This window comes from Eretmochelys imbricata, chromosome 23 (genome assembly GCF_965152235.1).
Source record: "Eretmochelys imbricata isolate rEreImb1 chromosome 23, rEreImb1.hap1, whole genome shotgun sequence".
Taxonomy (NCBI): domain Eukaryota; kingdom Metazoa; phylum Chordata; order Testudines; family Cheloniidae; genus Eretmochelys; species Eretmochelys imbricata.
The window spans coordinates 15,707,569-15,735,386 of NC_135594.1; the positions used below are offsets into that span (position 1 = coordinate 15,707,569).

Genomic DNA, 27,818 nt, shown 5'->3' on the forward strand with positions numbered 1-27,818 from the left:
CAGAGACTGCCATAAGCTGGGAAGCGACCGGTCACCTCCTCACATCCCAAACTAGTCAATCTGGGGCGGTTAGGAAGGGGATCCGATCGATCACCTCCAGAGAAAGGGAAGAGCCTAGACGATGTAAAAGGAAATTGAGGTTGATAGTTTTCTGTCTGGTAAGAACTCACTTATCAATAGACACAGCTGGGAAACCTTCATGTCTTTATAGATGTAGTTGTGAAATCCTCATTTCTGTATTGTTTTGTCATTATAGTTCCCACTTTCCTATTGTTTATTGGCATGGTCTCTGTCTGGTTCTGTGATTGTTTTTGTCTGCTGTATAATTAATTTTGCTGGGTGTAAACTAATTCAGGTGGTGGGATATAATTGGTTAGCTAATCGTGTTACAATAAGTTAGGACTGGTTAGGTAAATTTCAGTAGAATGATTGGTTAAGGTATAGCTAAGAATATTACTATATAAATGAGGGGCAAACAGGAAGTAAGTTGGGATTCAAAAATAAGGAAAAAGGAACTTGGATTTAAGCTTGCTGGAAGTTGACCCCAATAAACATTGAATTGTTTGCACCTTCAAACCTCGGGTATTGTTGCTCTGTGTTCATGCCAGAAGGACCAGGGAAGTGGGAGAGAGAAGGAATAAGCTCTCTAACATTTTCACTTTCATTTTCACTCATGCTTAATTATTTGTCACCTGGAGAGGAGTCACATAACCCAAACGTTTCAATGTTTCTCTCCTCAGCCCTGAGTTAGCAGCGGTGTGGTTCGTGGGGCGTAATGGTACTTCTGAAGAAATTTTGGCAGACTTGGCAAAAGGAATTTGGCATTGCATCTGCTTCACTTTGCTCATTAATTTTGCTAGGGGTCGAAAAAATAATGGAACTTGAATTTAAATGTCCTCCATCTCATTACTGGAAAGTCTGTTACATCCTCTGCTATTTTCTTATGCCAGCTATGGTTTTGTTTCTTCTGAGCTTGGCTTTTCAGCCAGAATGTCCTAATTCTGTCACGGGATGCTGCAATATTCACTGTCTTTGGAAGACGTTCTTGCCTTCTATTATATGGACTGTCATTCTTCTACTGGATGGAAGATATGTGGCTTGTCTGTATAAAGCATCTGAAGAAATCATCACAGCAGACAATAAGGAAAAGCCCAGTGACAGTTACGTAAAATCACAGGTAAGGTTATCCCATTACAGATCTCTTATGAGAAACTCAACCATCTCTGGCATTTTGTTCTCAGCTGTCTTGGATTCTTGGTCTATTCTGGAATTTTTTTCAGGTTCAAATGTTTAATACTGACTAGCTAAAACGAGTTCTGTAACAGCTTTCAGTTTTTAAAAAGACACTAGCTGACAGAGATGAGACAGTTACAAAGGCAGGGTTGAAAAAAATACCTTGATCCAAAGCCTGGGTCAGCCATGAAATGTTAACGTTGTATAAGATGCATCCGATGAAGTGAGCTGTAGCTCACGAAAGCTTATGCTCAGATAAATTGGTTAGTCTCTAAGGTGCCACAAGTCCTCCTTTTCTTTTTGCGAAGACAGACTAACACGGCTGCTACTCTGAAACCTGTCGTTGTATAAGAATGATTGGCAAATGCTATGTGAGATGTATTGATTTCCATTTTCTAAAACGTATTGCTTTGCGGCACTCCGGCAACAAATAAAAACACACAAACCAGATCCAAAATAGACAGTTAATTCAAAGCATACATAAAATAGATCACATTAAGAGAATATTAAGGTTGGAAGTCAAATGCTCCCAAGTTAGGAAATGACAGCTTTATGGTTGCCTGTGTGGCCTTAATTCTGCCTTTATTATGATGCAGTCTTTAATTACACGATCACATACTATTTTTCCAAGTGACCCCTGTTGTCAAAAGAAAGTCTCAGCAGCACTGAAACACATGGGATCACAACCACAGTTTCGCATGCTTCTTTCTTCACTTTTCGGCTTTGTCTAGCTTAGGAAAAGAGGTACCATTCTTGGGGTTTATTTGTACGCATAGGCAGCGAGTTATATGGGCCCATGGTGCCCATGCTCCATCAGTATTCATTAAGGTGGGCCCAGCTCCACCAATATTTGGGCCTCAGGCCCCGTGCTTTGGGGGGCCCCGCTCCATGGGTCGGCAATGGGGGGGCGCTCTCACCTGGGGGGGCAGCTCCCCGCCCTGCCTCCCCACACGCAGCTCCCCCCGTCCCCGGAGTCGCTGTGTGCTGCGAAGAGACCCCAGCACTGACCCGGCTCCCAGCCCGTTGGCCGGGAAGCTCCGGGGTGTGGAGCCAGAGCTGCCTGGCCATGCCTCCAGAGTGGGGACGGGGAGGGAGCCACAGGCAGAGAGACCCCCAGGAGTCTGTCACTGTCAGACAGACACAGCCGGAGGGTTGTGGGGACAAACAGATGGAGCCGGGGGCGGGGAAAGGAGCAGCGATGGGCACCCCGTGGCTGGCATAAAATACACAGGACAGAGGGGGCTTCTTGAGGGGGGCATAGCAACACCCCCCTGCAGAGCAGACCGGGTTGCGGCTGGCTCCGTCCATCACTCCCGCCCCCCGCCCCACAGAGACCCACACAACCTTCTGCCCCCCTGAAACACCCCCAACGGCCCCTGTGCTCCGTCACCCCTCTCCAGAGAGCTCCCCCTTTGTGCCAGACAACTCCCCTCCCCCACTGTCTCCCCTGCTCCAGAGCTCCCTACAATCTCCCCCTTTGCCGCCCCCCGTCACCCCACAGCCCATTGGCCGGGAGGCTCCCAGTCTATTGGCCAGCACGGCTAATGGGAGCCGCACCTGAGGCAGGGGGCCTGCTTGCTTGCACGGAGCAGGGGAGCCACAGGTGAGTAAGCCCCAGTCATCATCATCACAGGCCCAGCAATTCTCTGGATATTTAATTTCACTGAGACAAGTAATTAAATGGACTCTTCCTTTCCAGACAGTTTGTGGCTCTTCCTGTAAGAAAACTTACAATTTCTTTGCCGAGAAGTCCATGGATAGCTTTTTCACTTGAGAAGTATATTTTCTGGTTGTTCATAAGCTCATTTATTTTGTTAACTCGGTTTCATAGGCAATTTTAAAAGTCACTTGAATTGTACCTGGTTTTTCCCATTGGTCCAAAAGCACATGGAAGATGTGCAGATTTTTATTTCTGTGGGCCAAACCACCCTGTGTAGAAATGTAAATGTCGGAGCTAGAAAAGCTGTGCAAGGGTAAGGGTCCCGTCAGGAAATTGTCCGCAAGTCATTCCTTCTTCCGGGCTTTCCATTCTATTGTTCCCTCCTATAGCGATAGTGACAAGTGTTCCCACCCACAGGAGAGAGGCAGAAGACTGGGTCAATCCTGCAGCCACTCCGCCTCTACCCTTGTTCTCTGTCTGCTCCCTCTACCAGGCCGTTTGGTCTCCCTAGGATTGCCCCTACCATTGCTCCCTCTGGGTCTTCTTTCTCGGGAGCTTCTCATAAAGTAAAGTTTTCAGAGTAGCAGCCGTGTTAGTCTGTATTCGCAAAAAGAACAGGAGGACTTGTGGCACCTTAGAGACTAACCAATTGATTTGAGCCTAAGCTTTCGTGAGCTACAGCTCACTGCATCGGATGCATTCCTAGATAGTTTAGTGCCCTTTTTCTTTTGTAGAGAAGCAAAGTGCGTGTTGAAAATGGCTTGTCTAGTTTTTGTAAAGTCCAGCCACGAGGAAGGTTGTGCGGAAGGTTGGTTTTTTATGAGAGGATCCAGTTTTGAGAGCTCATTCTTTATCTTTCCCTGTTTGCTGTAGAGGATGTTGATCAGGTGGTTCGGCAGTTTCTTTGAGAGCGTGTGGCACAAGCCGTCAGCATAGTCTGTGTGGTATGTAGATTGTAATGGATTTTTTACCTTCAGTCCTTTTGGTACGATGTCTATCTGTTTACATTTGGAAAGGAAGATGATGTCTGTCTGTATCTGTACGAGTTTTTTCATGAAGTTGATAGATTTCCACTCCTTATGGCTGAATGCAGTGCCTTGCATAATGACAGGTTTCCGAGTAGCAGCCATGTTAGTCTGTATTTGCAAAAAGAAAAGGAGGACTTGTGGGACCTTAGAGACTAACCAATTGATTTGAGCCTAAGCTTTCGTGAGCTACAGCTCACTTCATCGGATGCAGTCCCGGAGTCCCCTTCAGCCCTCTGTATAAATTGATCCTCTTCTTTCCATTTGTTTTGCCCATGGGGTTTTCTGCAGCCCTAGGGCAGCCAGCAATAACCCCTCTGCCTTTGCAATGGGGTGAGGGAAGGGGACCCTGGGTTCCCTATTTATGTGATTTGCAAGAAGCGTTATCGTGACTCAAGGTACCAAATGTGTTTAAATGATATAAGGGCCTTGTAAAATCCCAAAGCAAGCTCATTTTCATTTCTCATATAATCTCAGATACAATATACACACATTTTTCATTAATTATATGAGTTGAATTATTATTATTAGCTAGGTTACTGGGGGGTTTTTCAGTGTGGCAAAATGTGTGCTATTTTATGGGTTGAATGATTGAATGACATAATACCCCCCTGCCCCCATTGTCCATCACTAAGTCCGGTAATTGTGTCAAGTGTTCGTGGCACAACATGGTGATGCCTAACCCTGCCTTGTGCTTCAGGGGGTCACGGGGTCCAGGGCGGCCTGGGGAGTTAGCGCGGGGCCTGGGGCTGGCACCAATGAGGGACCTGGCCCCAGCCCACTCCGCTCCACCTCGCCGGCTCTGCTCAGGGGCGGGGGCTTCGGGGAAGAGGTGGAGTGGGGGGTGGAGCAGGGTCGCTCGCTGCTGTCGGCGCCAGGCACCCCGCTAACCCCCCAGGCCACCCTGGACCCCGCATCCCCCGGAAGCGCAGGGCCCACCAAAGCGCAGGGCCAGGGGCGGTTGCCCTGGTCCGTCCTACAGATGGGACGGATCCACTTGGGCACCACCAAAAATTAGACAAACCTGCCACCCATGTTTGTACAGTAGAACCTCAGAGTTACGAACCCCTTGGGAATGGAGGCTGTTCGTGACTCTAAAATGTGTGTGACTGAACAAAACGCTGAACATGGACTTAATACAGCCTTGAAACTTTACTATGCAGAAGAAGAATGCTGCTTTCCCTTGACTTTTGTTAGCAGTTTACGTGTTACGGGGCGCGGGGCAGTTGAGGGATCCAGATGGCTAAATTATACTCATGATATTTTACACACTGAGGTTTGTGTAACTAGATTATGTGTCAGTAAAACCTCCAAGGTTTGATTCACCGCTGCCAGTGCGCAGGGACGGTAAACTGTACGTCACGCTGTCCCCACCCACGGTGGGGGGGCCCAAAACATTTGTGAAGAAGAAGTCCAATATAAATAACAAATCTGAACGTGCTGATTTGTTTTCCTCTCCAGATTTCGGGTCTAGGCATCACTCTCGGGATTGTCTTCATTTTATTCGTTTACAAGAAGAGGTCACAGTGCTGCAAAAGAGGTGAGATACACATTCATTTGAAATGGAGGATTCTTTGACCAGAAAGCGAAAACGTCTGCAGAAATTAGTGACGAACATCCTGGAACCTCATGTCTCAGTTTGTTTGGATAAAGTTTTGGCTCTTGTTGAGGAAGAGGGTTTATGTGATCGAAGTCAAGGTGTTCCTGTGTAGAGTGACCAGCTAGCACGGGGAGGGGGGGGACGTTTTGGCCCAAGGGCCACATCGGGGTTGTGAAACTGTATGGAGGGCCAGGTAGGGCAGGCTGTGCCTCCCCAAACAGCCTGGCCCTCGCCCCCTATTTGCCTCCTCCCACTTCCTGCCCCCTGACAGCCCACCTCAGAACCTCCAACTCATCGAACCCCCCCCCCCGCTCCTTGTCCCCTGACCGCCCCCTCCCGGGACCCCTACCCCTAACCGCCCCCCGGGAGCCCACCCCCTATCCAACCCCTCCACTCCCTGTCCCCTGACTTCCCTGACCCCTATCCACACCCTCGCCCCTAACTGCCCCCCGGGAGCCCACCCCCTATCCAACCCCTCCACTCCCTGTCCCCTGACTTCCCTCACCCCTATCAACACACCCTCGCCCCTAAGTGCCCCCCAGGAGCCCACCCTCTATCCAACCCCTCCGCTCCCTGTCCCCTGACTTCCCTGACCCCTATCAACACACACTCGCCCCTAAGTGCCCCCCAGGAGCCCACCCTCTATCCAACCCCTCCGCTCCCTGTCCCCTGACTTCCCTGACCCCTATCAACACACACTCGCCCCTAAGTGCCCCCCAGGAGCCCACCCTCTATCCAACCCCTCCGCTCCCTGTCCCCTGACTTCCCTGTCCCCTATCAACACACCCTCGCCCCTAAGTGCCCCCCAGGACCCCACCCCCTATCTGACCCCCCGGCTCCCTGTCCCCTGACTTCCCTGACCCCTATCAACACACCGTCTCCCCTAACTGCCCCCCAGGACCCCACCCCCTATCTGACCCCCCGGCTCCCTGTCTCCTGACTTCCCTGACCCCTATCAACACACCCTCGCCCCTAACTGCCCCCCAGGACCCCACCCCCTATCCGACCCCCCCGCTCCTTGTCCCCTGACTTCCCTGACCCCTATCAACACACCCTCGCCCCTAACTGCCCCCCAGGACCCCACCCCCTATCCGACCCCCCCGCTCCCTGTCTCCTGATTGCCCCAACCCCTATCCACACCCTTGTCCCTAATTGTCCCCTGGGACCCCACCCCCATCCAACCCCGCCACTCCCTGTCCCCTGACTTCCCTGACCCCTATCCACACCCTCGCCCCTAACTGCCCCCCGGGAGCCCACCCCCTATCCAACCCCTCCACTCCCTGTCCCCTGACTTCCCTCACCCCTATCAACACACCCTCGCCCCTAAGTGCCCCCCAGGAGCCCACCCTCTATCCAACCCCCCCTGCTCCCTGTCCCCTGACGTCCCTGACCCCTATCAACACACCCTCTCCCCTAACTGCCCCCCAGGAGCCCACCTTCTATCCAACCCCCCCTGCTCCCTGTCCCCTGACTTCCCTGACCCCTATCAACACACCCTCTCCCCTAACTGCCCCCCAGGAGCCCACCCTCTATCCAACCCCCCCTGCTCCCTGTCCCCTGACTTCCCTGACCCCTATCAACACACCCTCTCCCCTAAGTGCCCCCCAGGAGCCCACCCTCTATCCAACCCCTCCGCTCCCTGTCCCCTGACTTCCCTGACCCCTATCAACACACACTCGCCCCTAAGTGCCCCCCAGGAGCCCACCCTCTATCCAACCCCTCCGCTCCCTGTCCCCTGACTTCCCTGACCCCTATCAACACACCCTCGCCCCTAACTGCCCCCCAGGACCCCACCCCCATCCGACCCCCCGGCTCCCTGTCTCCTGATTGCCCCAACCCCTATCCACACCCTTGTCCCTAATTGTCCCCTGGGACCCCACCCCCATCCAACCCCGCCACTCCCTGTCCCCTGACTTCCCTGACCCCTATCCACACCCTCGCCCCTAACTACCCCCCGGGAGCCCACCCCCTATTCAACCCCTCCACTCCCTGTCCCCTGACCGCCCCCTCCCGGGACCCCTGTGACAGATTTCTGTTACCAATCTGCCTGTGCCTCAGTTGATCAGTCTGAGACCGCGGGACCGTTCGGGGGGAGACCCAGGAACACACCGTGTGATTTAATTTTAAAGCTTTGTGGAGACAATAATAAACTAACAGCGGTGAGCACGGGGACAGTTCCCACGTCACTCAGAGGAAGGAAGGAGCGTGATGACTTGTGGCACCTCAGAGACTAACCAATTTATTTGCAAATACAGACTAACATGGCTGCTCTTCTTGTTCCGTGGCTCTCTGTTCTCACAGCAGGGCAGGGTGGAAATCTTGGCCCCCCTCCCGTCTTGCTCGGCAGGTAGCAGTGCACAGTGGGCTGAAGTCAACCTCTTAATTCGGATTTCGCAGGAGCGCAGAGTTAACCCACTTTCTGCTTCCTCTCTCTCTCTCTCTGGCTCTTGGTTTTCTCTTCCCCGCCCTGTTCCTCGGCCTCCAGAAACCTGCGAAGGAATCTTCCATTCCACACCCACCTTTAACGCTTTGCCATGCTTGCAACAGACTACTCTGCTTCCCCAAGGGACCTGAGGGAGGGGGCTGTTGGGGTGTGACACGGGACCCCTGCCCCATCCGCCCGTCCCTGTCCCCTGACCGCCCCCCCTGACTTCCCCCGCCCCTGCCCCATCCGACCCCTCCTCTCGTTCCTGACTGCCCCCCCCGGGACCCCTGCCCCCATTCAACCCCCCCCTGTTCCCCGCCCCTGACCACTACCCCGAACTCCCCTGCCCTCTATCCAACCCCCCCGCTCCCTGCCCCCTTACTGCACTGCCCAGAGCATGAGGACAGGCCGCGGCTCTGCAAGAGCCCCACCGCCCAGAGCATTGTGCCGGCAGTGCAGTGAGCTGAGGCTGCGAGGGAGGGGGGCACGGCGCAGGGAGGGGCCAGGGGCGAGCCTCCCGGGCCAGGAGGCGGGCAGGAGGGTCCCACGGGCCAGATGTGGCCCGCGGGCCGTAGTTTGCCCACCTCTACCCGAGACCCACTAAATCCACCCCCCGGTGGCTCGATCGCCGGACGAAGTGGAGACAAGCCCTCAGTTAGCGTACGTGAGTAAACTGACAGTGCCCTTAAGTCACACGACGGCATAAGACTTTGTTGAGTGTTTTGTAATAACCACGAGTGTAGCAAACGCTGGTAGGTCACCGCAAGAAGGCGGCGTGTGCCCGTTAGGAATATCAGGAGACGCTTACGTGCAGGTAACGATGGTCATTCCATTGATGCATATGTTAATGAGCTTTGCCGAATGGATACGCTAGCCAGCAGGACAAGGGCACCCCGATATTCCGGGGAAGTTCAGCGAGGGTAAAGGCGGGAGGAGCGGGGCACACATGTGCACGAGGGACACCAAGGCCCGTGACACATCGGGTCTCGGGTACAGCCACTGGCATTCTGGATCCGCACGCCGGCGTGGGGCTCGGGTCTGGCTCTCCCCAGAGACAGAGTCTGTACCCGGGATGATGCCGTTGCTCTGACCGCCGTCACATCACATCACTTGCCGGGTTTGGATGGGAGGGGGAGTGCTCCTCCCCAGCTCCGCCCCGGGCCCCACCCCTGCCTCTTTCTGCTCCTGCCCCCACTCCGCCTCTTCCCTCCCCGTTCCGCCCCCTCCCCCGAGTGCACCCCGCCCTCGCTCGTCCCCCCAGCACAACCCGCACGCCGCGGAGCAGCTGATCCACGGCGGGCAGGAGGCGCCGGGGGCAGGGCGAGGCGCTGATAGGGGGGCTGTCGGTGACGGGTTTTTTCCCATGGGTGATCCAGCCCCAGAGCACCCACAGAGCCGGCGCCTGTGAAGCTGACTGTAGGCCTTGCGGGAGCCCTCGGCATAAGAACGGCCATCGCGGTCAGACCAAAGGTCCCTCGAGCCCAGTGTCCTGTCTTCCCACAGAGGCCAATGCCAGGTGCCCCGGGGGGAATGAACAGAACAGGTCCTCATCAAGTGATCCAAACTTAGTTTGGCATAACTAACAGTGTGAACCGGACTAGGCCTGGCCTTGGCAAAATAACAACCCACTCGGTATTATCTAACGCCAAGTAAGCACATTCCTGACCACAGAGGACGGTACAAAACCACACAGGTCTCTCCATAAACTACGGAAACCAGTTGCTAAGAGGTGGTCCAGGAACACCCCCACCCCCTGGTAAGATACGGACAGGGTGCCGGGATCATGGATCAAGTAGTTTTGTTCTAACAAGCAGGTTCAAGGAGACGGGTGGTAACTAGCTGGCAGCGTCTGGAGCGTGGTACGTAGCTTGTTTGTATCAGTGTCTAAAAGGAGAAGTCCGAGGAGGGGCACCCCAGCCGAGGGGGCCGCGTCCTGGTGCACTGAGTGAGCTGGTCCGAGTGTCGCGGGCATAGGTGTGTTATGTGCGGGTCGCTCTGACGGGGCACTCCAGATCCTGCAGCACCGAGCACTCGTACCAAGGTCGCAGCCATCGCAACGTTCCCCCGCAAGACCAACACGAATCAAGAGGCAATCACTACATCAGAGGGCCCGTTTTTTTATGGAGTCCAGGGAGCGTTCGCTTACACCACGGGAAAATAGTAGGGGGTGCTCAGCACCCCCAGCAGCCCCCACCCACCCCCGATCAGCTCCTCCCCCTCCCTGCCAGCACCTCCCGCCTGCCGGTGATCAGCCGTAGGACGTGCCAAGTAGGGGCTCAGATTTCCGTGCTTTTACTTTCTCCGCTGCTTCCATGCTGTGCGACACATTTCCTTAATCCCTTTCTCATCAGGGGCTTTCTAAGTTTGATTCTTTTCAAGGACCGTATTTCATTATTTGCCCCTAGCGTCAGTTGGGCTTTCCCCTTTTCAGCCATTGCTCTTAATAGCCCAAAGTCCTACTCTGGTTTACATCTCGTAAGATTTCTCTTTCCTTGTGCTGGATAATTCCTTTTCCCTTCCAGAGCGCAACCGTGAAAATCCAGGCTCCCCAGATCCTCAGGGCACTGAGCTCCCACGGAGGAGGGTCAATCAGTCCTCATCGACAAACGATCCCGACCCCACCCTCCAGGAGCAGCCTTTCCTTGGATCGCCAGCCCCGCTGCCAAGCACGCAGGAAGAGGGCACAGAGCAAGTGTAAAAATTTGGGAGAGGGGTGGGAGGCAACAGATGCCGATGTGAGAAAAAGCCTCAACCATCGGGACTGTCCCCATAAAATCAGGACATCTGATCACCCGAGCACCGAGTGGAAGGGGACCGAATCAGGGCTTGGGGGGAATCCAGCGGAGGGGGGCATAACTGCTGGGGGGACTCTCATGGGAAGACTGTGCCCCCTTGTCATAGAGTCCCCGGGCGCTGCTTGGGAACTGCTCCCCACGAAGCCAGGCAGGACTCTGGTGAAGACTCCTCTCTGGGAGCAGCCTGTCTGCAGGACACACAGCTCACCCGGCTCCACCTTCCTGGGTCTGACCTCGGAGCCTCCAGCCTCCCCTGCCCCTCCGTGCACTTCCCCCAGCGAGTCCGCCCAGGCGGGGTCCTGGGGAAGCCAGAGGGTCCTGCCCCCCGACTCCGCAGTCAGACGTGACTCTCAGCCAGCCAGTAAAACAGGGGTTTATTAGACGACAGGAACATGATCTAACACAGAGCTTGTAGGTGCAGAGAACAAGACCTCTCAGCTGGGTCCATTTTGGGGGGCAGTGAGCCAGAAAACCACGTCTGCCCTTCACTCCATGTCTCCAGCCAGCCCCAAACTGAAACTCCCTCCAGCCCCTCCTCCTCTGGGCTTTGTCCCTTTCCCGGGCCAGGAGGGCACCTGATTCCTTTGTTCTCCAACCCTTTAGCTCTCAGCTTGCAGGGGGAAGGGCCCAGGCCATCAGTAGCCAGGAAACAGGGTGTCGGCCATTCTCTGTGTCCAGACCCCTGCACACACCTGCCCTCTAGGGCTCTGCAACGATCATACACCCTTACCCCACCACCTAGATACTTAAGAACTGCCTAGGGGAAACTGAGGCACCCCCACACTATTCAGAGGAAACATTAAGAACAGTCCCGCTTCGTCACATCTCTCCCCAGCAGCCAGGGCCAGCAAGGGATGACAAAAATAAGACCGCTTCGTTCATGTGTGACCAAAGCAGGGTCGCCTTTTAATTCTCGGCCCCGTCTTGCTTCCGCCATGTAAGCGAGGCCTCTTAGGACAAGGGGCCCTGAGTCTCCACCTCTAATGGAAACAAGGCACGTTACCAAGTGCTCTGCGGGTCTTGCTCCCCGCTGAGTCAACAGGAAGCTTCTGTAGTGATGCAGAAGCGGGCACCGGAAATGCAGTGGCGACCCGCGCCCAAGCTCATTTCCTGAGCGAGGGCGAGGCGGAAAGAGAGCGAGATCAGTGGAGGCAGATAATCCTCCCAGTTCAGCCCTGCTCCTCGGAGCAGGCCCCAGAGCGGCCCCCCGTGGCCGCCCCCGGGGTGCTCGGGGTCGCAGGCCGACCCCTCGGAGTGCAGACCCCCGCGGGACCGCGATGCGCTGGTCACCCCAGCTCTCTGTCAGAGGCCCGGTGCGGGGAGGCAGGCGGGAGCTGTGCCGGGGACACTGTTGCGAGGCAGATTTAGCCACATCCAGAAGCTTCCGGATTTGGGTGGGGTGGTTTTGGGCCTGCTCCAGTAGGTTCCCTGCTGCTGGGGTCAGAGTCCAGCTGCTTTTCAGGGGGCAGGGCCATCCCCAGGGGGGCCCGGGTTAGAGGCGCCCAGTGTCCGTCTGCCGGGGGGGGAGCTCCCCACAGCTCCGCCCAGGCCACACCCCCGTGCCACCCCCTCCCCACCCAGTTCCACCCCCTCGTTCCTCCCCCTTCCCCCCCCCAGCGCCTCCAGATGCCGCAAATCAGCTGGGTACCAAAGGCTCAAAAACTAGGAAAGAAATAACATCCCCCACCACGTAGCATTTCTTTAAATGCCTCCTCCACGCTACCCTCCGGAGTTGTGAGGTCGGACCCTTGGTCACTGAGTGCTAGGAGCTGTACTGTGGTTTATATCCACCCACCCGGTCCCTGCTGCGGGAGACGTGTCTCTCCCCTCGGGCGGCCCATCGCCAAGGCCAGAGGCTGTCGGACCGTGCCCCGGGCTGCAGCCGGGGAGAGGCAGGACGGCTGGAAGCCCACCTTGCCCAGTTCACTGGGGCGGCCTGGAGTCTCCGCCGCTGGGCCTCGGTCGCACCTCCCGTCTCCATCCCGGCAGGCTCCGCAAACAGACTTGTTGGGGACACTGGGGCATGGCCACTAGGTAACTCGAAGGGATGGAAAACGACGCGAGTCGATGAAGCCCCCTCGCACTAGGCCCAAGTGTCCTTGGCCCCCCCGCCTGGAGGCACTCGCAGCAGTTATGCTGAGGATCTGCAACAATACGTTGCAGAGTCAGACGGCCTGAAACTAAACAAGGCCGAACAGGGCAGATATGGAAGAACAATGCTAAATAAAGCAGCTTTATGTATAGGTTAACAAATGATACAGAAAACAAGGGAACTAGCTGGAAACGGGATTGGCTGGCTAGATGGATACTTAGGGCAGCTTGCTATTAAATAAGTATGCTGGAAAAAAGGATGTATAAAAGCCTGTGTAACTTCCTGCTCTGGTTGCAGGATTTGAGATTTTATTCTCCCTGTACCTTTTTGCAGCTGCAAATAAATTTTTCTGCTTCTCCACCCCGTTGTGATTATTGGGTGTAGCACACCGGGTAGCGAACCAACCCCTGCTGTTGTTCGCCTCTGGCACTGGGTGCCGGCAACAGACTCACCCCTGAAAGTCCCGCTCCTCCCTACAGGAGCCCGACAGATGGGACACCTGGATCAGGGAGGGACCATTGCAACAGCGGGAGGGTCCAGTGGTTAGAGCAGGAGCGGCTGGGAGCCAGGACTCCTGGGTTCTATCCACAGCTCCAGGAGAGGGGTGGGGTCTGGTGGCTAGAGCAAGGGAAGCTGGGAGCCAGGACTCCTGGGTTCTCTCCCCAGCTCTGGGACGAGTTAGTAGCTGCGCAGGGACATCTCGCACAGCACACAGATGCAGCCACAGCTGGGAGGAGAGGCAGTAGGGGGGCTAAGGCCTTTCTAAGCCCCTGTCTTCCCTCCCAGCTCTGAGACAACCTGTCTGAACTTGGGCAAGTCACTACTTGTTCCGTGCCTCAGTTTCCCTCGCGAAAACACAGCTTGTCTCACAGCGGTGGCAGGGATCTCTCCCACTGTGTGTATTTCAGCCGGGTAGAAGGGATATTAGCATCCACACTGAAAGAAACTGGGCTATCCTCATGCTTCAGGGCACAGCTGCCCTGGGGCTGGGGATCAGGAGGGGTTTTCCTCCGTAACAGGGAATCATAGAATCATAGAATCATAGAATATCAGGGTTGGAAGGGACCCCTGAAGGTCATCTAGTCCAACCCCCTGCTCGAAGCAGGACCAATTCCCAGTTAAATCATCCCAGCCAGGGCTTTGTCAAGCCTGACCTTAAAAACTTCCAAGGAAGGAGATTCCACCACCTCCCTAGGCAACGCATTCCAGTGTTTCACCACCCTCTTAGTGAAAAAGTTTTTCCTAATATCCAATCTAAACCTCCCCCACTGCAACTTGAGGCCATTACTCCTCGTTCTGTCATCTGCTACCATTGAGAACAGTCTAGAGCCATCCTCTTTGGAACTCCCTTTCAGGTAGTTGAAAGCAGCTATCAAATCCCCCCTCATTCTTCTCTTCTGCAGACTAAACAATCCCAGTTCCCTCAGCCTCTCCTCATAAGTCATGTGTTCCAGACCCCTAATCATTTTTGTTGCCCTTCGCTGGACTCTCTCCAATTTATCCACATCCTTCTTGTAGTGTGGGGCCCAAAACTGGACACAGAACTCCAGACGAGGCCTCACCAATGTCGAATAGAGGGGGACGATCACGTCCCTCGATCTGCTCGCTATGCCCCTACTTATACATCCCAAAATGCCATTGGCCTTCTTGGCAACAAGGGCACACTGCTGACTCATATCCAGCTTCTCGTCCACTGTCACCCCTAGGTCCTTTTCCGCAGAACTGCTGCCTAGCCATTCGGTCCCTAGTCTGTAGCGGTGCATTGGATTCTTCCGTCCTAAGTGCAGGACCCTGCACTTATCCTTATTGAACCTCATCAGATTTCTTTTGGCCCAATCCTCCAATTTGTCTAGGTCCCTCTGTGTCCTATCCCTGCTGTCATAAATATAAAGGGAAGGGTAAACCCCTTTGAAATCCCTCCTGGCCAGGGGAAAGCTCCTCTCACCTGTAAAGGGTTAAGAAGCTAAAGGTAACCTCGCTGGCACCTGACCAAAATGACCAATGAGGAGACAAGATACTTTCAAAAGCTGGGAGGAGGGAGAGAAACAAAGGGTCTGTGTCTGTCTGTATGCTGGTCTTTGCCAGGGATAGACCAGGAATGGAGTCTTAGAACTTTTAGGTTTCAGAGTAACAGCCGTGTTAGTCTGTATTCGCAAAAAGAAAAGGAGTACTTGTGGCACCTTAGAGACTAACCAATTTATTTGAGCATGAGCTTTCGTGAGCTACAGCTCACTTCATCAGAAGTGAGCTGTAGCTCACGAAAGCTCATGCTCAAATAAATTAGTTAGTCTCTAAGGTGCCACAAGTACTCCTTTTCTTTTTAGAACTTTTAGTAAGTAATCTAGCTAGGTATGTGTTAGATTATGATTTCTTTAAATGGCTGAGAAAAGAATTGTGCTGAATAGAATAACTATTTCTGTCTGTGTATCTTTTTTGTAACTTAAGGTTTTGCCTAGAGGGGTTCTCTATGTTTTTGAATCTAATTACCCTGTAAGATATCTACCATCCTGATTTTACAGGGGGGATTTCTTTATTTCTATTTACTTCTATTTTCTATTAAAAATCTTCTTGTAAAAAACTGAATGCTTTTTCATTGTTCTCAGATCCAAGGGTTTGGGTCTGTGGTCACCTATGCAAATTGGTGAGGCTTTTTATCCAACATTTCCCAGGAAAGGGGGGGTGCAAGTGTTGGGAGGATTGTTCATTGTCTTAAGATCCAAGGGTCTGGGTCTGTAGTCACCTAGGCAAATTGGTGAGGCTTTTTACCAAACCTTGTCCAGGAAGTGGGGTGCAGGGTTTTGGGAAGTATTTTGGGGGGAAAGACGCGTCCAAACAGCTCTTCCCCAGTAACCAGTATTAGTTTGGTGGTGGTAGTGGCCAGTCCAAGGACGACGGGGGGGAATATTTTGTACCTTGGGGAAGTTTTTGACCTAAGCTGGTAAAGATAAGCTTAGGAGGTTTTTCATGCAGGTCCCCACATCTGTACCCTAGAGTTCAGAGTGGGGGAGGAACCTTGACACCTGCCCTCCAGCGTATCCACCACTCCTCCCAGTTTAGTATCATCCACAAATTTGCTGAGAGTGCAATCCACACCATCCTCCAGATCATTTATGAAGATATTGAACAAAACCGGCCCCAGGACCGACCCCTGGGGCACTCCACTTGACACCGGCTGCCAACTAGACATGGAGCCATTGATCACTACCCGTTGAGCCCGACAATCTAGCCAACTTTCTACCCACCCTATAGTGCATTCATCCAGCCCATACTTCCTTAACTTGCTGACAAGAATACTGTGGGAGACCGTGTCAAAAGCTTTGCTAAAGTCAAGAAACAATACATCCACTGCTTTCCCTTCATCCACAGAACCAGTAATCTCATGATAAAATGGGAATGGAAGGGGTGTGGGCAACGGGTGGGGAAGGGGTTCCAGCTTCCTTTGCTGGTTCTGGCACTGGATACCGGGCTGGGGTGGGCCCAGGGGCCTGATCTGTTTTCACTGGAGGGTTTTCATTCACTTCACTTCACTGGTTTCACTTCACAGGGTCTCAGACCGGGTTCTTGGGGGCCCTGCCAGCCTGCGCGGGCATCTGACCAGAGAAACACAGCAAGGAGATTTCATCCAACGGGGTTTATAAATTCCTTCGAGATTGCTCAGTGCAGGGAGCATTCGTGTGAACAAACAGACAGACACAGTGTGGACAGACACCGCCGCCCCCCCCCAAGGGGGAGACACGCTCAGGCCTCACAGATTACAACTCTCAATCCACTCGGTCAGGTCCTGCTTTTCACAGTGGTTCTTCCAGTCGTCCCTGAGGGAGGGGAAGTGACAGACGAGATGGCGGTTCACCAGCACAGTAGCGCTGATAGATAACCCATGGGGAGGGCTCACCCGGCGCTGAGCTGCAGTCACTTCTGGGGTGGGACAGATGGAGAACGGCCACACATGGGGATGGCTTGCCCGGTGCTGAGATGCAGCCACCTCTGGGATGGGGCAGTCAGAGAACAGCCGCATATAACACCACATTGGGCTGTCTCGCCCAGTACTAAGATGCAGTCACCTCTGGGGCGGGGCATCTGGCGAACACCCACACACAACGCCTCATGGGGAGGTCTTGCCCGGTGCCCAGATGCAGAGCTCCTCTGTTGAGAATATCCCACCCCCAGGGAGCCCCCTTACCAAGCCTCCATGCCCTGAGGATCCTGCACCACTCTCTTCGCACAGTTGATGTCGTCCTTGATGTCGGCGTTCAGTAAATCTAGGAGCAAAGGTGGGAGGGTAAGGCAGGGATGGGCCCCCTCGGGGAGGCTGCAGAGTTGGGGGGGCTGGGATGAAAGGGGAGGGGGTCAGATCTGCTCCAACCACACCTCAGCCAAATCCACCCCCCTCCCCCCCAAATCCCCGCTGCCCCCCCGGTGCCCGCTGAAGGGAAGGATGCCTGTTCCCACCGCAGCCCGTAACGCGGCCCCCCGGCGCGGCTCAGCAGGCCGGGAACATACCCCAGACCCTGGGGGGGCTCCAGGAGGCAGGAGTGGTTAGAAGCCTGATTGGGCGTCGCACAGGAATGTCCCAGAGCACGGCGCCCCCCCCCCCGGCTGTGCCCCCCACCGACCCCAAAGCATGGTGCCCCCCACACTGAGCTTCCTGCCCGCCCCCTGCAGCCCAGCGCCCCACTGCTGAGCCCCCCACCGACCTCCTGCCCGACCCCTGCAGCACGGGCCCCCTGCTGAGCCCCCCACTGACCCCCAGCCTGCCCCCTGCAGCACGGCCCCCCCCAACCTCTCACCCCCTGCAGCCCAGCGCCCCACTGCTGAGCCCCCCACTGACCCCCAGCCTGCCCCCTGCAGCACGGGCCCCCCCCCAACCTCCCACTCCCTGCAGCACGGGCCCCCCCCAACCTCCCACCCCCTGCAGCCTGGCGCCCCCTGGCGGCCTCACCCTGGCAGTGCACGTGGCACAGGTTCTCCGACGGGCTCTGGGCGTCCTGGCACCACCAGCCGCTGTTGATCTGGAAGATGCCGTAGTCGGTGCTGCCGTCCGCATTGGCCCCCACGGCCGCCGTGTCGAAGCCGCTCTCGTAGAACGCCAGGCAGACCCCTGGGGGGCACAGCCCCAGAGAGACGGGGAGCGGTGGGGGGGGGCACACAGCCCCAGCGAGACGGGGAGCGGTGTGGGGGCGCAGCCCCTTAGAGATGGGGAGCAGTGTGGGGGGGACACAGCCCCAGAGAGACAGGGAGTGGTGTGGGAGGGGGCCCAGAGCCCCACAGGGAGGTCCCATGGGGGGGGTGATGCGGGAGGGGCCCACAGCCCCATAGGGAAGTCCCATGGGAAATGGTGCAGGAGGGGCCCACAGCCCCATAGGGAGGTCCCATGAGGGGGGTGAAGTGGGAGGGGCCCACAGCCCCATAGGGAGGTCCCACGGGAAATGGTGCAGGAGGGGCCCACAGCCCCGTAGGGAGGTCCCACGGGAAATGGTGCAGGAGGGGCCCACAGCCCCATAGGGAGGTCCCATGATGGGGGTGATGCGGAGGGACCCGCAGCCCCATAGAAGAGCCCGTGGGACACAGCGGAAGGCTCACTCACAGTTGGCCAAGCTGTAGCCCTCGTATCCGTCCATCCCGTTCTCCTGCAGCTCTTGCGCCAGCTCGCAGCGGGTGAAGATCTTCCCCCAGCCCCCCGTGCTCAGGCAAGCCAGCAGGGTCACCAGCCCCAGGACCCCCATCCCCGCAGGGCTGGGGTCGGGGGGCAGTCGGACTGCGGACCGAGGGGAGCTGAGGGGGCGCTCCGGGAACAGGCCAACGGCACCGTCGGGGCGGCGCTGGAAAGAGAAAGATGGAGAGAGAGAAGGGGGGTGTATGGGGATGGCCAGAGGGGTGCTGGGCAGTGGCTGGGGGGCGAATGGAGATGGCCAGGAGGGTGCTGGGCAGTGGCTGGGAGCTGTATGGGGCCCCCCCTGCTCTCCGTGGCCGGGGGTCGTGGCCTCCCTTCTAGAACGCCCTGTGGTGTCATGAAGGCCCCATGTTCTAGAACCACCCCTTGGGGTTCCATGAGAGGGAGTGACTCCGGATTGACCAGGGGGGGCGGGGGGGAGGTCAGATTCCCACCCTACCCCCACTGCAATCAGGGGTGACTTCAGCTGGAGCCAGGCCGGAGTGCGACCCAAGGATCTCTCGGTGCCGACGGGCAGCGGGCCCAGGGGGCGCTGGGGGTTTCACGGGGATCCCCTGGCTCCGATCTATGCCCGACCCTAAGGGGTGGGGTGGTAGGTCGCTCCCAAGAGCCATTCGCCCTCTGCTGGTAGATCGACCGATTCCAGGGCCTTTGTGATTTGAGTCCGACCTCCTGTCTGCCCGGCCAGAGACCTTCCCCACAATAACTCCCGGAGCAGAAACACGGCCCAGCTTGATTTCAAAACGGCCAGGGAGGGAGACTCCACACACTCTTTGGGAAAGTGTCCCGATGGGTAATTGCTCTGTTAGAAAAACGACACCTTCTTTCCAGGCTGAATATGACTAGCTTCAACTTAGAATCACAGAAGATCAGGGTTGGAAGGGACCTCGCGAGGTATCTGGTCCAGGGGTCGGCAACCTTTCAGAAGTGGTGTGTCGAGTCTTCATTTATTCACTCCAATTTAAGGTTTCGCATGCTGGGGATACATTTTAACGTTTTTAGAAGGTCTCTTTCTATAAGTCTATAATACAGAACTAAACTATTGTTGTATGTCAAGTAAATAAGGTTTTTAAAATGTTTAAGAAGCTTCATTTAAAATTAAATTAAAATGCAGATCTTATCAGTTTAGTGTGATCCTTGCCCTTGCTTTTCCTTGCCGAGTTTTCCACTGTCTGGCAGGTATTTGGATACTTTAAGCTGCACACAGGCTTCTGAGTGATCAGTTGTTAACTGGCTCCGAGAGGGACAGAGGACAGATTTCATGTGTGAAAATACCTGTTCACACAGGTATGTGGATCCAAATGCTGAAAGCATTGCAAACGCAATTTTCTTCAAACTGTTAAATTTCACAGGCAGGGATGTCCAGCAGGTCAGACCAGAGGCCCCGTGATCTCTCTCGGTAGCTTCAAGTGCGCTCTGCAGATCTCCAAACTTTGATGCCCACAATTCTGAGCTTTTTAACTGAATGAGCTGCATTTCGAAATCTTCAACCCCCATCCACTGAAATACTGACAAATCCAAGTCCCTTTCGTTGAACTTTTCAGGTTGAATTAGAAAAGAAAGCCTTGGGCCAAATCGCTGGAAATCTTGAGATCTGTCAGAAAATCCTGATTCCAGTTCTTGCACGTACATTCCAGTCTCAACGTCCAAGGCAGTGCGCGGGTCCACGAGGCGTGAGAGTGACGTAAGCAGCGAATCAGGACCTAAAAATATCCCAGCACAGTAGCGCTGGAACAATTTTTAAAGTAGGGGTGCTGAGCTGCGCCCCCTCTTGCCCCTGTCTGCACCCTGCACTGCCCCAGGCTGGGGCCAGTGGGCCACAGCTGGGGGCGGCTGCAGAGCCCTGGGCAGGCGGCCAGGACCCCAGTCTGGCAGCAGAGCCCCCCAGACCAGTGACCAGGACCCAGAGCCAGCAGCAGGCTGAGCAGGGCCGGCGGATGGTACCCCGGCTGGCAGGGGGCCGGCGGCCAGTACCCCAGGCCAGCAGCAGAGCCCCCGGGACCAGTGGCCGGGACCCGGGCAGTGTGAGTGCCCTGAAAATCGGCTCGCGTGCTGCCTTTGGCTCGCGTGCCATAGGTTGCCTACCCCTGATGTAGTCCAACCCCCTGCTCAGAGCAGGACCAACCCCAGCTAAATCATCCCAGCCAGGGCATTGTCGAGTCGGGCCTTAAAAACCTCTAAGGATGGAGATTCCCCCACCTCCCTAGGGAGCCCATTCCAGGGCTTCACCACCCTCCTAGTGAAATAGTGTTTCCTAATATCCAGTCTAGACCTCCCCCACCACAACTTAAGACCATTGCTCCTCGTTCTGTCATCTGCCACCACTGAGAACAGCCGAGCTCCATCCTCTTTGGAGCCCCCCTTCAGGGAGCTGAAGGCTGTGATCAAATCCCCCCGCACTCTTCTCTTCTGCAGACTAAATAACCCCAGTTCCCTCAGCCTCTCCTCGTAAGTCATGTGCCCCAGCCTCCCTGATCATTTTTGTTGCCCTCCGCTGGACTTTTTCTAATTTGTCCACATCCTTCTGTAGTGGGGGGGCCCAAAACTGGACACAGGACTCCAGATGAGGCCTCACCAATGTCGAATAGAGGGGAACGATCACGTCCCTCGATCTGCTGGCAATGCCCCTACTTATACAGCCCAAAATGCCATTGGCCTTCTTGGCAACAAGGGCACACTGTTGACTCATATCCAGCTTCTCGTCCACTGTCACCCCTAGGTCCTTTTCCGCAGAACTGCTGCCTAGCCATTCGGTCCCTAGTCTGTAGTGGTGCCTGGGATTCTTCCGTCCTAAGTGCAGGACTCTGCACTTGTCCTGTTGTCACTTAGACCTTTGTCTGCCAGATTGAAGAGCCCGTTATTAAATTAGTCCCCTAAGTGGGGCACCTTGTTGAATTTCATGTTGCTGGCTACAGCCCAGTCCTACAATTTATCAAGATCCCTTTGACTTTTAATTCTGTCCTCCCAAGGGTTTGCAAACCCCACCTCGCTTTGTGTCATCTGCAGATTGGATCAGTCTGCTCTCTATCCCTACGGCTGTTAAATGACACCAGGCCCAGAACACATCCCTGTGGGGAGATAGAGAATGATGGGCTCTAAATTAGCTTCTGCCACTCAAGAAAAAGACCTTGGAGTCATGGTGGAGAGTTCTCTGAAAACAGCGGCAGTCAAAAAATCGCACAGAATGGTGAGTCATTAGGAAAGGGATAGAGAATAAAACCGAAAATATCCTATTGCCTCTATATAAATCCATGGCCCACCCACATCTGTAACACTGCGTACAGATGTGGTCACCCCATCTCAAAAAAAGATAGATTGGAACCAGAAAAGGTTCAGAAAAGGGCAACAAAAATGATGAGGGGTCTGGAACGGCTTCCGTATGAGGAGAGATTAACGAAACTGGGACTTTTCAGCTTGGAAAAGAAACGACTAAGGCGGGATACAATTGAGGTCTGTAAAATCATGACTGGTGTGGAGAAAGCAAATCAGGGAGTGTTATTTACTCCTTCTCAAAACACAAGAACTAGGGGTCACCCAATGAAATTAACAGGCAGCAGGTTTAATACAAAAAAAAGGAAGTATTTCTTCATGCAACGCACCGTCAACCTGTGGAACTCCTTGTCAGGGGATGGTGTGAAGGCCAAGACTATAACAGGGTTCAAAAAAGAACTAGCTAAACTCATGGGTCCATCAATGGCTACTAGCCAGGATGGGCAGGGATGGGGTCCCGAGCCTCTGTTTGCCAGAAGCTGGGAATGGGCCCTGGGGATGGATCACTGGATGATTCCCTGTTCTGTTCAATCACTGGCCACTGTCGGAAGACAGGACACTGGGCTAGATGGACCTTTGCTCTGACCCAGTCTGGCCATTCCTGGAGGGAGGTTCCCACTCAAGACCGCCCTCCAATCCCTCCTCCTTCCATTAATAATGATTCTTCGTTTGCGGTTGTTTAACCATTTATAGAGCCACTTAATGGTAGTTCTGCTGAGCCCACATGTCTCCAGCTCATGTCTCAGGACGTCACGGAAGGAAATCGGCAAGAGGAACCCAAACCGGCCCAGGTGCGGAGACCGGGCAGCTGGGCTGACCAGGGGGATGGAGGAAACTGGGGGAGGCTGCCTTGTTTAGGGGAGCAAAAAGAAGGCTCTAGGGGGCTCTGATTACTCCCGATAGCTACATGGGGGGGGGGGGGCTAAGCCCTGGGGCTGGAGAAGAGTGACGGAAGCTAAGGGGTGATGTAAACAAATGGGCAGAAACATGCCACGAACAAATTCAGGCTGGAAATTAGAAAACGGTTTCTACTCATCAGCAGGGTGAGGCTCAGGACCAGCCCCCCACTAGGAGTGGGGGGTTGGGAGCAAACAATTTAACTACTTTGAAAAGCAAGCGGATGAGGGCAGTCACAGGCCGACATTGCTTGTGAGAGCAGGGACAGGGCTCAGCTGCCCCAGGGCTCCCTTCTGGGTTTCATCATATGTCCCTAATGTTCATGCTTCAGGGCTCCCACCAGCCACTGACAGGGGTCAGGAAGGAATTTTTCCCCTGGTCAATTTGGCAGGGACCTGGCAGGGGGAAGGGGTTCCCCTCCCTCTGCAGTGTGGGATGTGGGTCATTCACCGGGATTATCTGGGTGTCTCTCCCTTAATCTCTGCCCAGCCACTGGGGGGCCTCGGGCGTTGGTGCACCCCGGTTCCACCTCTCTGCACAGCGCAGTCTCGTCTCCCGTGGGCTCTGATACGTGGGTCTCATTCGGCCATGGGGATTGGGGCGCTGGCGCCAGGGGGTGGCCGGTGAGATCCAGAACTCAGATTGGGTGAGCGGGGCTCCTCTGGCCTTGAACTCAGAGAAGCCATGAACACACAGAGAGCAGGGCTCCTCCCCTCCAGCAGGGGGCAGCAGGGGATGGACACACACACACACACACACACACACTGCAGGGTCTGTCCCCTCCAGCAGGGGGCAGCACGGACACATATACACACACACACACCCCGCAGGGACAGTCCCCTCCAGCAGGGGGCAGCAGGGGCACACAGAGGGAGAACATGGTATACACTTTGGGGCTGCTTTCGCCATCGGGACACTTCCCTCGCTGATCAGACCCCTCTCCCCATCCTCTTTCCCTTACCCCAGCATCTGGAACTCCCTCGGGGTCCCTCTGGCTGCAGTGACAGTGCCCCCTGCCGTTCCGGATACCCCGTCACCCCATGCCGGCCCCCTGCCCCGACCCCACAAGCACAGCGAACTCGGCGCTCGAAGGGACAGGTTTATTGACCTTCCCCTTCCCCTTCCCCGTCCCCGGTGTCTAACTCTCCTTTGTGCGTGGGGGGTCCCTCGCCCAGCCCCGCTGTCGGAGCCGGACGCAGAAGCCAGCTAGGTCCTTGGAGATGGGCGCCGAGGTCCTCTGGCCAGATCACAGGTTGCAGGAAGCCACCCAGTGACTCAGGTCCCGGCCCTTGCAATGGTCGCGCCACGGCATCCTGACAGGGCAGAGAAGAAAGGTCAGGGGACAGAAGCAAAGAAGACACTGAGATGCAGCCACCTCTGGGGCAGGGCAGCAGGGGACCAGCCGCACATAACGCCACCTGAGGACAGCTCGCCCTACGCTGCGATGCAGCCGCCTCTGGGGGAGAGTGGCTGCAGAACAGCTGCACATAACAGGGATGGCTCATCCCGCAATGAGCGTCAGTTCTACATTATCCTGTGTGGTGTTACATTATATAACACCATGGATCACACTGCACTTGCTGTGTTCTCTGGTGCTACGTAATCCGTCCATTTGTTGTATTGTGCAGTGATTCTCAGGGTTGCAAAAAGACAGAGCTAAGAGTGGAGATAGATAGATAGATAGATAGATAGATAGATAGATAGAGGGGGTGGGTGGGGATAGATAGATAGATAAATAGATAGAGGGGGTGGGTGGGGATAGATAGATAGATAGATAGATAGATAGAGGGGGTGGGTGGGGATAGATAGATAGATAGATAGATAGATAGAGGGGGTGGGTGGGGATAGATAGATAGATAGAGAGGGTGGGTGGGGATGGATAGATAGATAGATAGATAGATAGATAGATAGGGTGGATGGGGATAGAGAGATAATTTTTCCCATACCAGGCCCCCATCCCCTGCCAGTCCATCACGACTTTCTTGACACAGTTGATGTCATCCGCTAGGTCCGCAGTCAGTAAATCTGTGGGGAAAGAATGAGATGTGGTGTGAAGGGGGTCAGGATGTGTGGACCCTGATTCCCCTGCTGGGCAGGCCCCCCGTGCAGGCCCCCGGGCCAGCTATCTTGGACCAGACAAATCTACACTGCACGGGGCTGCTTCACCCGGCGCTGAAATGCAGCCACCTCTGGAGTGGAGCAGCTGGGTTATTGAACTCTGGTTTGTCTGTCATGCTAGGAAAGGCCACATGGCTGGGGAAAGCTGAGTCCTACCTATCCATCCCCATCTCCCCCCGCCCCCATCTATCTATCTATCCATCCCCATCTCCCCCCCCCCATCTATCTATCTATCCATCCCCATCCCCCACCATCTATCCGCATCCACCCCCTCTATCTATTTATCCCCATCCACCCCCTCTATCTATCCATCCTCATCCCCCCATCTATCTACCCATCCCCATCCACCCCATCCATCTATCCATCCGCCCCTCTATCTATCCATCTATCCCCATCCCCGTACACCCCCTCTCTCTATCCATCCCCATCCCCCCCATCTATCTATCCCCATCCCCCCATCTATCAATCCATCTATCCCCATCCACCCATCTATCTATCTATCCCCATCCACCCCCACTATCTATCCATCCCCATCCCCCCCTCTATCTATATATCTATCCATCCCCATCCCCCCATGTATCTATCCATCCCCATCCCCCCCACCTATCTACCCATCCCCATCCACCCCCTCTATCTATCCCCATATGTGAAGAAGTGGGACTGTTCTTAATGTTTCCTCTGAATAGTGTGGGGGTGCCTCAGTTTCCCCTAGGCAGTTCTTAAGTATCTCGGTGGTGGGGTAAGGGTGTATGATCATTGCAGAGCCCTAGAGGGCAGGTGTGTGCAGGGGTCTGGACACAGAGAATGGCCGACACCCTGTTTCCTGGCTACTGATGGCCTGGGCCCTTCCCCCCTGCAAGGTGAGAGCTAAAGGGTTGGAGAACAACGGAATCAGGTGACCTCCTGGCCCGGGAAAGGGACAAAGCCCAGAGGAGGGGGCGCTGGAGGGAGTTTCAGTTTGGGACTCGCTGGAGACATGGAGTGAAGGGCAGACATGGTTGTCTGGCTCACTGCCCCACAAAATGGACCCAGCTGAGGGGTCCGGTTTTCTGCACCTACAAGCTCTGTGTTAGACCATGTCCCTGTCGTCTAATAAACCCTCTGTTTTACTGGCTGGCTGAGAGTCACGTCTGTCTGCGGAGTCGGGGGGCAGGACCCTCTGGCTTCCCCAGGAGCCCCGGACTCGCTGTGGGAAGCGCACGGAGGGGCAGAGGATGCTGAATGCTCCGAGGTCAGACCCAGGAAGGTGGAAGCTGCGTGAGCTGTGTGTCCTGAAGACAGGATGCTCACAGGAAGGCGACTGCCCCAGCGTCCTGACTGGCTTCATGGGGAGCAGTTCCAGAGCATCGCCCAGGGACTCCGTGACACCATACACCCCCTCTATCTATCTATCCCCATGCACCCCCTCTATCTATCTATCTATCCCCATCCCCCCCACTCCATCTAGCTATTCCAGACTCTCCCAGTCCCTACCTCACCCAGCGAGGTGGCCCTGGGGTCCCTGCCCCCCTCTCCCCTGGGGGTAGGGGGGCCGTACCGCGGCATCGTGTCTGGCACAGGTCCAGCGTGCGGCTGCGCTGGTCACTGCACCACCGGCGGCTGTTGATCTGGAAGATCCCGTAGTCGGAGCTGCCGTCCGAGTTCTCCATCACGGTCCCCGTGTTGAAGCGGCTGGCGTAGAAAGCCAGGCAGAGCCCTGGGGGGCAGGTGTGCAGGGGGGAGACATTTCAGGCAGCCCCTTGGCCTCCAGGGCAAAGAGAAAGGGGGTCTCCATCCCTCCCAGCTGGCAAGGGGGACCCCGAGCAGCTGAGAGCCCAGAGCGTGGCTGGAGGCAGAGAGAAGAGACGCCGGGCCGGCTTGGTCAGTTGGGCCCGTTCAACCCATACAGACCTGAGCCAGGCCGTACACCGAGGAAGGAGGAAGGCCAGCCTAACTGGGGACTGAATCGTGCAAAGCAGGGACCCTGGAAAGGATCTAGGGGGTCCCCCGTGGACAAGGAACTCAACCTGAGTGACCCGGGCCATGGCGGGGAAAACAGGGCTCATGAAATCCTGGGACGGGCAGACAGAAGGGAGAAGCCTGGGAGTCAGGAGATGGTTTTGCCTCTGTAGCTGGCACTGGTGAGACAGATACTGACAAACTGAATCCCGGTTCCCAGCCCCCCCAGCTCTAACCACGAGACCCCTCTCCCCTCCCAGAGCCAGGGAGAGAACCCAGGAGTCCTGGCTCCCAGCCCCCCTGTTCTAACCACTAGACCCCATTCAGCATAGTTGGGGGGACAAATTGTTGGAAGCCTTCTAGGGCAAGAGCCGGAGGCAGGACGAGGGGGGAGGAGCACGGGGGATGGGCACTCACAGTTGTCCAGGCGGTACCCCATGAACCCATCCAGCCCCCCTCTCTGCAGCAGCCGGGCCAGCTCACAGCGACTGAACACCTCGCCCCGGGCCCCGGCGCTCAGGCAGGCCAGGACGGGAAGCAGGGCCAGAGCCCTCATGCCGGGGCGAGGACGCCGGGTTCGGGGCCCCACACCCTCCGTGCCACCTGCGGGGGGAGAGAAAGGCGAGGGAACGGAGGCAGGACAAAGGGGAGGAGCATGACCCTGGCCTCCCGCATACAGCTGGCAAAGAACCCAGGAGTCCTGGCTCCCAGCCCCCCCTGCTCTAATTACTAGACCCTGCTCCCCTCCCAGAGCCAGGGAGAAAACCCAGGAGTCCTGGCTCCCAGCCCCCCCTGCTCTAACCCACGAGACCCCACTCTCCTCCCAGAAAACCCAGGAGCCCTGGCTCCTACCACCCGTCCCCCTCCCCCACTCTAACCACTAGATGCCCCCAGAATAGAACCCAGGAGTCCTGGCTCCCAGCCCCCCCCCACTCTAAGGTACTTGTCCCCAAGCCTTTCCATGCCTCTGTTTCCCTGGTGGGAAGGCGATGCTGAACAGGTCCCCTAGGGGCAGCGGCTCTGTGGGGCGCTTACCAGGCCCTGCAGCACCCCGGCACCCCAGTGACCCCCAAGCCGCACACCCGCCCCTTGCC

General features: G+C 55.8%; 2 protein-coding genes and 1 long non-coding RNA gene across 3 annotated transcripts; 1 reads left to right on the forward strand and 2 right to left on the reverse strand.

The window, feature by feature from the left end:
• Positions 1-745: 745 nt before the first annotated feature.
• LOC144279217 (uncharacterized) lies at positions 746-10,742 on the forward strand. Its single transcript, XR_013348660.1, has 3 exons — positions 746-1,177; positions 5,380-5,458; positions 10,466-10,742. It is a non-coding gene; the product is annotated as an uncharacterized LOC144279217 (long non-coding RNA).
• A 5,833-nt stretch (positions 10,743-16,575) lies between these two features.
• Positions 16,576-18,553, reverse strand: LOC144279088 (lysozyme C, milk isozyme-like). The gene is made up of 4 exons (XM_077840529.1): positions 18,415-18,553; positions 17,770-17,928; positions 17,011-17,089; positions 16,576-16,642 (listed from the first exon to the last, which is right to left on the reverse strand). The coding sequence occupies exons 1-4, from the start codon at positions 18,551-18,553 to the stop codon at positions 16,576-16,578; spliced, it is 444 nt and encodes a 147-aa protein (XP_077696655.1).
• A 5,361-nt stretch (positions 18,554-23,914) lies between these two features.
• On the reverse strand, positions 23,915-27,280 carry LOC144278848 (lysozyme C-like). The gene is made up of 4 exons (XM_077840203.1): positions 27,142-27,280; positions 26,324-26,482; positions 24,615-24,693; positions 23,915-23,981 (listed from the first exon to the last, which is right to left on the reverse strand). Exons 1-4 carry the CDS (start codon positions 27,278-27,280, stop codon positions 23,915-23,917), a joined length of 444 nt encoding a protein of 147 aa, XP_077696329.1.
• Between the last annotated feature and the right edge of the window lie 538 nt (positions 27,281-27,818).

What these genes read in the sequence shown, in the direction of transcription:
- LOC144278848 (XM_077840203.1), bottom strand. Translation starts at nt 27,280, where the DNA reads ATGAGGGCTCTGGCCCTGCTTCCCGTCCTGGCCTGCCTGAGCGCCGGG. An exon ending in GGGGTACCGCCTGGACAACT is followed by an intron (nt 26,483 to 27,141) that starts GTGAGTGCCCAT and finishes CCTGCCCCCCAG; the next exon opens with GGCTCTGCCTGGCTTTCTAC. An exon ending in TGGCAGGGGATGGGGGCCTG is followed by an intron (nt 23,982 to 24,614) that starts GTATGGGAAAAA and finishes CTGCCCTGTCAG; the next exon opens with GATGCCGTGGCGCGACCATT.
- LOC144279088 (XM_077840529.1), bottom strand. Translation starts at nt 18,553, where the DNA reads ATGGGGGTCCTGGGGCTGGTGACCCTGCTGGCTTGCCTGAGCACGGGG. An exon ending in GTGCCACGTGCACTGCCAGG is followed by an intron (nt 17,090 to 17,769) that starts GTGAGGCCGCCA and finishes CTTTGCTCCTAG; the next exon opens with ATTTACTGAACGCCGACATC. An exon ending in CCTCAGGGCATGGAGGCTTG is followed by an intron (nt 16,643 to 17,010) that starts GTAAGGGGGCTC and finishes CCCCTCCCTCAG; the next exon opens with GGACGACTGGAAGAACCACT.